This window comes from Cylas formicarius, unplaced genomic scaffold (genome assembly GCF_029955315.1).
Source record: "Cylas formicarius isolate icCylForm1 unplaced genomic scaffold, icCylForm1.1 PGA_scaffold_1__22_contigs__length_36826433, whole genome shotgun sequence".
NCBI classification, from domain to species: domain Eukaryota; kingdom Metazoa; phylum Arthropoda; class Insecta; order Coleoptera; family Brentidae; genus Cylas; species Cylas formicarius.
In genome coordinates, this window is record NW_026844264.1 from 15,157,332 (window position 1) to 15,169,248 (window position 11,917).

General features: G+C 35.6%; 1 protein-coding gene across 2 annotated transcripts; it reads right to left on the reverse strand.

The window, feature by feature from the left end:
* Positions 1 to 5: 5 nt before the first annotated feature.
* LOC132696743 (importin subunit beta) lies at positions 6 to 11,239 on the reverse strand. Of its 2 annotated transcripts, XM_060661750.1 has the most exons (9): positions 10,868 to 11,239; positions 10,459 to 10,700; positions 9,657 to 10,297; positions 9,215 to 9,557; positions 8,523 to 8,942; positions 8,150 to 8,461; positions 6,673 to 6,915; positions 5,946 to 6,358; positions 6 to 2,376 (listed from the first exon to the last, which is right to left on the reverse strand). In XM_060661750.1, coding segments are annotated over exons 1-9 (2,670 nt in total). In that variant the 5' UTR covers positions 10,923 to 11,239; the 3' UTR covers positions 6 to 2,375. The 2 variants fall into 2 exon arrangements, with proteins under 2 accessions (XP_060517733.1, XP_060517732.1); XM_060661749.1 differs by lacking the exon at positions 6 to 2,376 and having other exon boundaries at positions 5,942 to 6,358.
* Positions 11,240 to 11,917: the final 678 nt, after the last annotated feature.

Below are 11,917 nucleotides of genomic sequence, written 5' to 3' on the forward strand. Positions count from 1 at the left end.
CCGCGTTTAAAATGAAGTATTTTTATTATATTTGATATGACAACTACAAAATATCCTTCGAGTCTGATTCTGTTGCGGAAATAAACCAAAAGGAGTGTGCACAGGAAAAACTAAGTATATAAGACAAATGAGCAAGAACGTAAAAAAAAATTCGGAAAATTCGTAGCCGGACCTCCAAACATGGTAACATTGCTAATTCTTCTGCGGACAAAGTAAACTTAAAAGAAAACAATAATCAACCGACATTCGACAATAAGAAAAATTTTTGGAATCGGCCGCATCAGTATACATCTTTCAAACGGCACTTGAGCTTAACTTACACTATCATAAGGGTTCAGTCTTCATTTGCACACTTAAGACGATGTAACTATTGTCGAAACATCGGCTTTTAATGAGGATGATTATAACGGATTAACAATCATGGCACAATCAAAACGATAACATCCAAGCAACACTGTACACCTTCCTTCCACCTTTCATTGAACTCACGGACTTCTTCACGAAGGAACACGTTTCGGCACACGGTCTTTACTCACTCCAAATAGATGCAGTTGCTTCAGGAGGACGTTCTTTTTTTGAGTTGGAGGATAATAGTTTGGAAGGAATTCAAACGCAACCCGTATTAAACGATATTTTGATATCTCCCATATTTATAGAAAATACCGCCAACTCAAAACTGAACTGACAGATTATTTAAATGCCCTATGTAACGGAAAACTAAATATAACCGTAGCCATTTTTTATTGGGAAAAAAAATTGTTTCTCTCGAGTTCGAGCAGAGTTGGTAACTAATAAAGCAATACGCATGTCGGACATTAATCTGCCAATCCAGAAAGGGCAATTTGATAATCAGCAAGTTATACTCATACAATCCGAAATAAGAAAATATCAACGGAAATACAATTTAGGCCACATTTTAGCGGGAAAATCCTAACGATTCTAAAATTAAAAAAATATTCAAAAATATACTTACATCATACGCAATATACTTACATACAAAATAACGATCGCACTTCTTACATTCTAGTTTTCATACAGCCTTTTATACGCCGGGGGCGCGAGCCGACAAGTACGCGCGACATGGAGGTGCCTAGTGGGCATTTATAAAATTACGTATACCGCTTAAAAAAAAAATTGCCCCGCGCATTGCCGACCCTTTTGCCCCGCGACAAAATATCACACATACGAGGAATCGATAATTATAATTACCCGGAATTATAATTACTTTTAATATTGGGGAGGTTTCCTCTCGTAAAAATTACTCTGATATTGACTTTATTACAAAACTAATGGAATTCACGTTTTTGGCAACTATAACGGAAACGTCCCCAAATCACAGATTCTATAATTGTTAAGTTCGCCCAACCCATTGGCATTTCCCACGCATCCGCCACTGATGGAAGAATGTTTTGACATAATCGTTTTAGAGCGTAAGAACGAAAAAAATTACCCGGCCGCAGGTTTCGAACATGTCAAATCGGATTTGCATTAAAAGAAAAAAAAAACTTAACCTACATACCATTTATTTCAGATGGAGTTAAGTTTTCGTACAATGCAACACCAATTTGACACGAATTGTATATAAATTTCATTACTGTTTGAGAAAAACTCTAGTACACGGGCCACTTATATGATCCACCAGCGAGCAGCATCCACCCACGCAAGGCACGAGTCTCACATCATGAAAATCTCGCACCAAAACAAACCACTCCCATATTTTCCTGAGCATATTCATAAATTCATCATCGAACTGGAATTTTTGCCGGAAAAAGGAAACATCGAAAGTCCAAAACCATTTGGTTGGCGTGGCGAAATTTCGATATCAACCATCCGGCAAAAGAAGTGTAAATGAAATTTTAATCAGATCCGATCGAACAAAATGTGGTGGTAAGAGTTCGTATTCTTTGGTGTTGGTCAGTGAAATTAATAAAGTAACGCAGCAGGGAAAATATTAACTCCACGGTTATTACATTTTTAAAGGAATAGCAATATACCATATTTTGTTTGATCTAAAATGATTAAAAATGAAAAACGTTTCAACAAACAATCGCAGTTTTTGAAATATTTTAAAATGTTTACAATAATTGTCCTATATAAAAAAAAAAACAATAAAAAGTGCGTAACCGGTTAACCAGTAAACGGTTACTATGTCTGGACAAATTGTTTGTTGATACGTTTTGCAGTGAAAACGCAAACGTCACAATCATCAAACCTGATATTGTAAAATGATTACAGAAAATTTTTATTGTTTCACACGTTTTTTAGTCAGTCTCAGTCACTCGCGCGGCACAACTGAAAAGAGTACCGGGAACAACAGTACCATGTCAGTCCGTCGATCGCCCTCAACACTACTCGCTTCTTAACTAGCCGCGAAATCTGCAAGAAAAAAATGATAAAGTGACTGTCGTGGTTGATAATTTCGCATTAGACGTGCTGTTAATATAAAAACAAAACCTTGGTATAGGGGTACTAAGGGCCAACAAAATTCTCCACAGTTTTAGAGTCGTTGAAGTTCTCAATCTAAGCGCAACGCTAGTTGCTTTTGATAGTCTCAAGTGTGACTATCAAGCATATTTGAAAAAAGTCACAAGTTTTTTAAATATTTAGTGGACATTGGTTGTTCCGTTTATGTCAAATTTTGTGAAACCGATAAATTTTGGCTTTTTGAAAGCGCCAAAACTTTGGGCGGCTTTATAGAGGGTGTTCGGAAACTTGGAGGAAACATTCGAAGTGTTAAAATAATAGCAGCATATATATAGCAGTAACAAAAATTCGAAATTGTAATATTTTAAGAGCTTAAGCTTAGCTAGAACATTTTTTTTAATTTCCCTGTATTTTATTTATTTAGACTGACATTGCAAAATAGAACAGATTGCCTTAAGCAGAATCCCAAATCCTCAAAAATTGTTACTCTTGTATTAAGTCCATAAGTTTTATCCTTTAGCAACAAATCAACTTTTTTTTCTCAGCTGTGATAGCCCATAAGGAATATTCAACTACTGAATATCGCGATATGCATTTTTGCTATGAAAGAGCAAATGGAAATGCAGATCAATCACGACGGCTTTATATCGAGGCTTATCCCAATAGAAACGTTCTATCCGCTAAGACATTCACCAATATACACAGACGACTTGGTAAAAGAGGATAATTCAAACCTGATAATATGAATAAAGGGAGACCAAGGTATAAAAGAACATCTGCCAGAGAAGAAAGAATACTTCAAAATGTGGAGGCTGACCCGTCAACGAATACGCACAAACTTGCTGCTCAGGAAAGAATTGCTGAAATGATCTTTGACTCTTTCATGTTCCAAGCACTGTATGAGGGTGATGAGTAATTTTATGCAATCAAATTTTCGGAAAAAGTCAAAATTACCCGCAATTCTTAAATGTAATTTTGTTCACTGATAAGGCTGCATGGGCAGGGATTATACGAGATAATATTATAGGACCTCATTTCTTTAACGGACCGCTTAATGGGGTATTTGCAATTTCTCCAAGAGGAACTACCACCTTTGCTGGAAGAGGGAGCCTTGCAGTGGAGCCGAAATATGTGGTTAATTCAAGATGGCACTCCACACTATTTTACACTGGCCAGTCAAAGAAATTTAAATCAACATCCATGATAGTTTGGCGCGGACCTCTAGCTTGGTCGTCTCGCTCACCAGACCTTAATATGATGGACTTCTTTTTTTGGGGGCACTTAAAGTCTTTAGTGCATGAAACACTTATAAAGATATCCATGATCTACGATAAAAAATAAAAAACGGTTGTGAAATCATTAGAAATAGGCTAGGCGTGTTTTTGATGTTTAGAAATGTTTACAAATGAACGGTGGGCATTTTGAAAATGAATTGTAATTAGCGTTGTATACTGTTTAATTCCCGATTATTATTAATAATTAAAAACTTATCAACTTAAAACAATTTTTGAGAATTTGTGATTCTGCTTAAGGCAATCTGTTCCATTTTGCAATATCTGTCTAAATAAATAAAATACAGGAAAAATAAAAACAAAGTGCCTCTGGTGACAGATTTCTGAAACATTTTATTTTGTAACGATGACTTTTACTAAATCGGAGCTGTGCGTAAAATACCAGTGGTTTGAAATGAATTGTAACGATATTTCTTGAGCTTGATGCACGTCAAACATTTATTTATTTTTATGTAAAATATGAAATCATTTAATTACCAAGGAAACGCAAATTGAATCGACCTCCAATACGTTGAAAATTATTTCCGTTTAAATTTTATTCTAAACTTATAATGTCCGTAAGAAGTTTTGTGGTTATCTAGAAAACCGCCAGAGGTTCGTTTTTTTTCATACCGATTAGTAGCCCAGACACCATTGAAAATTGTATTTTATCATACTGTTCATTTTAACATTTTCATATGGGGCAATGATGAATCAATAATTAAGTTCTGTCACAATAGTAAATAGATGTGTTATTTTTGGCAAAACATTCACTTTGAAAATGAGGGGATATCCTACGTCACCTATCAGGATCCCTTAAAGGCGAATCAATTTAACCCATGAATCCAGTGAAATATAATCACGACGAAGCCAATAAAAATTGCAAAAGAAATATAAATTTGATTATCGAATTGCTTTACTATTGTTAGTGGTGATTAACATCAGCCTTGATTTAAGACAGTGATAAAACAACAACTTATTTTGTTGCTTTCGGCAATATTTTATCTATTTTTTCGTTAGTCACGTCAGACTGCAACAAAAAAATATGCAATCGCCAACGAGAATTAACAAAAATATTCAAGAAAATATTTGCAGCAGTTTATAAACACAAAATATGCCAATCGGAAAAGTTATTCTTGATTAGTGAACACCACAAGCGTTGCTACTTACTTAATAAAATTTTTGTTGCACTTCTACTAGCTTCCTGTGCAAACATTTCAAAAATTAGGTCAATAGTTGCCTTTAAATTACCAATGTCAAATTTCATAAACATGCCTCAACTGAGGTATAAACTGTACATTTTAAATTTACGTTTTTTTTACGGTTTTTTCTTTTTTATGTCCTCCTCCATTAATGGAAGTTTCTACGTTTAAAAACAGGAAATTTGAGAATACAGGAATTTTAAAAGACAAAGTCGATTTAAATAAAACGGCTTTGCCAAGCTTGAAAAATGTTCCCGTATTTTTCCATTAATTTAGATGGAGCGCCATTAAAATAGCCATACAGTGGAATATTTGAAAGTTACCGTAAAGAGGCGGGAAAAAAGGACCGCCATTTGCGATCCGTGTACCTCTATTAAAATTCTGTATTTTACACTATTTATGTCTACAAAAAACGCTATTTTTGATTGGGTGTGCTAAATGTGTAGAAAGGACCAACCATTTTAAATTTATTTTCATAATTCTGGGTAGATGTTGCTGTAATAAACGCCATTAAAATGAGAAATGTGAACTTAACAAATGCTCATCAATTTTTAAAATCCTTCTTTGGGATGGAAACATAATTGGATAGCGTTCTATAAAAATATTTTTCTTATCTGGGCCCCCACCATATGGATGTGGTGTTCTTCATGCGTGAATCAATTTACAAATGGATCCAGTGAAGTATAATTATGACGAAGCCCAAGAAAATTGCAATAGAAACATAAATTTTATTATTGTTTATGGGGATAAACATTAATCTTTGTTTAAGAGTGACATAGTAAAAACTAATTTTGTAGGTTTAGGCAATATTTTGTCTGTTTTTGCATTTTCAGGAATCAAGAATCAAATATTTTGTTTTTTCGCAACAATGCTTCTCATACACATTGAACTCTTAAAATGCCAAGGCAAGGAATATACCTGAGTTTTAGGACACCCCCTTGCCGTGAAAGACATCCGAAAAGCTAATATTCTTGTCAATTCAGGTTGTGGAATAAAAAGTCAGCAGTTCGGTGTTATTTCATTAATGCAAGAAAAAAAAATCACTCACCAACTGGCTGCGGGAGCCGACGTCTGGACGCCCTGCTTCAGTTTGCGCAGCTCCTTGGTAGCCCACGTTGCCAAAGTTTTGGTGCGTGAAATCCTTGACCGCCTTCCCTGCGTCATCATCTCATTGATGGGGTCCAAGTCCAACAAAGGAAGCATGGGAGGGCCAAAGGCTAAGCAAAGATCCCCGACAATGCCAGCGGCCACTGCGACAGTAGCGTCAGAATGCTCCGCATCTTGGGCTACCGTCATGATAAACTGGATGATGAATGGAATATGAGGTTCTAGCAGGGCGACGTCCGGTGACGGTGTAAGCCCATCACCCTTCAACCCTTGGATGATGCCAGTATACGCATCTAGCACACCCTCGCGTAGCTCGTTGAGATAATCGATCATGTCAAAATCATTGCGATCCACCTAGAATGAAGAAAAAAGCCATGACAAACCAGTTATCCAGATGAAAAGCTGACTTTCAAAAAAATCATATGATTTTTTATTATTTTTAAACTTTAGCCCTATTCAATGGTCAGCGGAGTCCATGTGTGATCTCTCTAGACTTACACAATTATTTTAGATTTTCTTTTTTGGCAAGATTGTCCTTTCTATTCAAACAAAAATACCAAGGAATGTTACTTTAGAAAGTTTCTGGTATCTTCCAGTGTTCTCAATATGGATATTAAACGAATTTTGATGTATGGATTTATTTAAAACAAAATTAATTCCTTCATCACCTGCGCTGCTGAAGCTTGCACCAACGTTGCCAGTACTACGTCCAAATATTTCTTGAACTCTGATCCTATACTCAGAACAATATCCCCGAAAACGGACAATATTTGAGGCTTCACGCTCCTGTGTACAGTCGGTTCTCCCAAGTTTTCTAAGAGCAGGGTCATGATCTCATCGCAATAGGGCAACGCCTTCAACTTCAGCGCCCGGAAAATGTCCCCAGTCAGACCGACAGCGGTAACACAAACCTGGATAAACAAATAAATTAATAAATTAACGAAACTTTATATTGCATACTATTTTAATTCCAGATTAAAATAAAAGTGGTATACAATACAAAATTTACCATACAATATAATTAAAATAAAAGGAAATATAGATAACATCTGGGAATATTTTTTTAAAGCTTTATATAAATAGCTCAGAGTTATTATAAAGGAATAATAATAAATAATGAATTAAGAAACCAGTAATTTCTTGCTACCACTTTCGTTTATTATCATCTACTTTATTAAATTTTAACAAACCAAATACAAAAATACAATTAAATTAGAACAAAAAAATGTTCAGATTTTCACCGTTATTTATTAAAATTTCACAAGGGAGATCTATTTAAATCCAATTGGTCATTAAGTAATAGATTGGAATATCTCATTTTATTAATCTCCATAGCTTCCAAGAAATTTTGTTTTTTTCTTTTTACTTCATTATGTAAAACACCAAAATTATCCTCAATCTTATTGTTTTTTTGCAAAGTTTCTTGCTAGGTTCTCCTATGTATTTTATTATTTTATAAATTTTACGTTTGGATAGATATAATTCAGGGTTATTTGAAACTGTTTTTTAGTTATAAACTTATTTATCAAAGAGGGTTCGTAACCATTGTTTTAATTCTTTTTCAAAATTTTCTGTGGAAAGTGGTATATTAAGTAGTCTGCGGATCAAAGAACAAAGGGCAGCCTTTTGTGTGGGTGAAGATGAATTCAGTTATTATGAATTACAGTGTCCGTGTGTGAGGGTTTATAGTAAATGGAGAAATCTAATTTGTTCTGTAATTTAGTTATAGTTAAGTCCAGAAAGTTTAAAAAGTTATTTAGTTCCGTCTCTATTGTAAATTTTATTTGCTTAGGTATGGAGTTAAAATGATGCAAAAATAACTGCAGTTGTCTTTCCGTTTCAGTGAAACCAGCAAAAACATCATCTATGAATCTATACTACCAAGATATCTTTTGCCCAGAGGATATTAATGTATGCTATTTTCCAAATGAAAATTTCTGCAAGTAGTGGACTAAGTGGGTTTCCCATAATTTATCTTCGATAGCAATGTAACAGTGACCATTAAATTCAAAATAACTTTTGTCTAAACAAACTATTAAACTATCTAATAGGTCTTGTTTTATGATAGGGTTGGCTTGTCTCTAAACAATTTAACTAAGTAATTAAAATAATAATAATAATACAAAAATACCTAAAATTGCTTACTTGATATTCCTGGTGATTTTTCAATCCCAAATATAAAAAGGGCTTGAAAGCGTCCATGTACTTTATGAAGCCCTCACCCAGCACTTCGACAAGCGTCGAAACCGCCATCAAAGCGTCCTCCTGAACTCCGCCGCTTTTATTGGAATTAAACATGGTTAGCAAGGCAGTCATAACGGCATCTGATATTTGAGGGGCGTCATCGGGTGTCATTTTGCGCAGGACGGATTGCAAAGTGCCGCAGAGCAGCGACTGTAAATCGTTGAATTGGGAACGATCGCTGTGACTGCTGATGTGTGATTCCATTTGGAGGACCTGAAAAATTTTACTCAACATGTTACACTGTTTCTCATGCGCAGATAAAATTGTTCATTACCTGCTGCAATCTCTCCAAAATCACCATGGTCGTCTTCTGCACTGTGACATAACAATCCCTGGGAGAATTCTTAACCATTTCCATTAAAGCTTCGTACGCAGCCGGTCTTAAGTTCGCTTGAGCTCCGTCAGGCCTGTCTGTTGTTTCCAATAATCTTTGTACGATAAATTCAAAGTACTGAGACAAAACGTATGTTTTTGGAGCACCAAAATCGCCAGAACCACTTTCGGATGAAGCCGATTCATAAGCGGCCTCGGCTAGGCCCGAGAACGCCCAACACACGTTGGCCGCCACCCGTGGCTCAGCCTTTAGGCCGGTTATAAGACTTTCCAAAAGCGGCTTGAGGAATGTTTCGTTGATGGCCGCTTCTGGGATAATTTCACATATCCGCCCGAAAGTCCAAGCAGCTGTATCTCTGACCTATAGATAGGTAGATACATCTCTATTAAACTCAAAAAGAAAGATAACAGTATAATACTAAGGTCGTAAGAAGTTTTATACAATCATGCAGGAACACAATCAGACTCATAAAAAATGGTTTGAAAGGCAAATATTTTGTTGTTATGTTATTCATCACTTGCATACTAAAGAAGACTTTCTGTAGCAAATAATTCTTTAGTTCAAACTGGATTCATCAGTCTTATTTAAAGGTGAATTATTGCAAACCGCAATAAGTTAAACAAAATACTTACAGTTACGCTGCTGTCATACATGAGCTCGATTAAAGTAGGCATTGCTTGCTCCACTAATGGCTTTAAAGTACTACTTTCCAGACCGCCCAATATGGATCCAAAAGCCATTAGGGAAGCGTCTCTAAAGCGCCAATTGTCAGATTTGATGTTTTCTTTAATGAATGGTAGCACATGGGACACAATCTCGTCTTCACAGCAGGTGGCTAACAACATGAGACAGACACCGGCTGCTTTGCTAGGATTCCAGTCATCTTCATCATCCAGCTCTTCCTGCTTGGTTAGTTTTTGAAGGAGAATGGGCACAATATATTGGAGGGCACCCTTGGCATAGTGCCTTGACACTCTATAAAAATAAACCATATGGATAAGTTTATTTTAAAAACCTTTTGGAATAATTGAGGGAATAATTACTTCTAACAGGAAGAGTACATAAATTATTCACCTGCAAGGTGGTCTTCCAGCTTCCTGTGCCTCAGTGTCCTCAATAGCAAGATCAACTTCCTCATCACTGACATTTGACCAGAATTCAATACCTTGGAGAGCAACGGCATCATTTTCAGATTTCATAGCTTCAAGGGTTATGGGAAATAAGGCGGGTGCCATGTAAGTTTCCATGTGTTGATAATACAATGACATTATTTTAACAAGACACTGAAGTGCTGCCACTTTAATTTGGGTGTCTGAGGACTGAGTTGCCTCGCATACAACTTCCATAATGTAATTTCTTTCAGTTGGTTGATCAAAGTTGGCTTTTGTAAATTCCAAAGAATTAAGTAAAGCTTGGGTAGCTGCAAATCGTACATGATTGCTTGATTCACTGGGTCTCATTCCATGTACGATTGCTGTGAGAATATCATTAGACTGCGAGACCAAAACATCAGAATCTATTTCTTGACAAATATATCCAATGCTTTCTAATGTAGCCTCCTTTTGCATTTCTGATGTGGCCTGAACGACATTGTTGACTAAAATTTGAATAAGTTCGGGCCATTGCCCTTGAGGCAGTTCTGCGACGGCTATGTAAGCTACACATTGTGCTGCAGAGGATGGTCGGTTCGTTTCTGTGCCCAAGGCACCCAAAACCTTTAAAAAAGTACAAAAATGTTACAAAATAATCTTCTATAGAAATGGGTGGATGGAACTAATCTTAGAGATAACAGTTAATTCAGTTTGAAAGAAAATGTGACTTCAACTATTTTTTAAGATAATCAAAACTATAAATTATGTAAACATAGTATTCTTACATTTTTCTTTATATAGCTTCGAATATCCTCTGGAAAATCTAACCACCTCTGCTGATACTGAAGTCGAATATTATGATCTTTAGATGTGAGTTGATTCTTGAGTTGCAGGCCAGCTGCCATTCGTGCCACTTGCCCATTACCTCCATGACGAAGGATATCCGAGAGAGTTTTAATAAAACCTAATAAATTAGTTGCAGCTGCCTGCTGCAAGAACGAAGATGCTTGCTCTAGTTCATTTTTATCTGGAAATCACCAAATTCATAAATGCAACTGGCCAAAAAAAAAGGAATATCAAAAAAATATCCACACAAATAAGGAAAAGTGATAAATTCAAACTATTTTGATAAACAAGGAAAAGTAGTGACATGGAAGATAATGGCAACGCGACAAAATGGAAATGGGCACTTACCCGGAGAAACAGTCTTCTCTAAAATTTGAATCAGTTGAAGAGTTTCTTGATGCATTGTTGCTTATAATTGAGTATGTTAAATCTATATTTTACGATCTTCTGTACGCTCTATTCTTAAAGATTTGCCGGCGAACACCACATGTAAGATGATTCAACTGGCAGATTATACGAGAATCGACCGATTGTCAGTTATTCCTACGCGGATCGACAATTGAAATTACAACCGGTTTATGTTAAAATAAGTAATAAATAATACTATATACTGTTACTTAAGGTTAATTTAGTAAAGTTATGATATCGCTAGGCTTAAGTTAGAACTTTTCTTGTCACGTCGTAGACAATCCTTACTTGGAAACGAGACTATTTGCCAACGCGTACTAAATTTACCGTTAAAAGAATGAATCAAATGGCAGAAGTCAAAACTGACTGTCAAAGAAAAATTGCCACCATTGCAGTTTCCTACACCGCCAACACTCCAACAATTCATCCTAAACCTGTTTTAAAAATTCCAAGTGGAATTTTATTTGATTTGACGGGCATTTTGATATATTCGTGACTACGTTATTTAACACTGGTATTGACAATTCACATCCCAAACCAAACATAAATATACAGCCGCTTAGGTCTTACCTTTTAATTATTAGCCGGCATTGAATAGGAAATTATGTAAATGTCATTGGGCCTAATTCGAATCACCCTGTTGTTAAAAATTACAAAAAATGTCTCTGATAAAATAAAAAGTTGTTAATAAATTCCTGGGGAAATGAACTTTAGGAAACTTGCTAAGAGAGTGCACCACCTGACAATTACAGATCTCAGCCAACAGAGCTCCTGGTTCTAGCACCATCAAGAGATGGCGGAACAAGACCGTTTATAAAAATACCCATTTTTTCGAAAATAGTTAACGAACAATTTATTAATTAATCTGGCGCATTAATAGCTACATTGTTATAATTTTTTTGTTTATTAAAAAGCTTTCCATTAATTACAATTCTCCATAATATTTAATGGATTATCTACATATGCCTTGCTTAAGCAATAGATATTGCT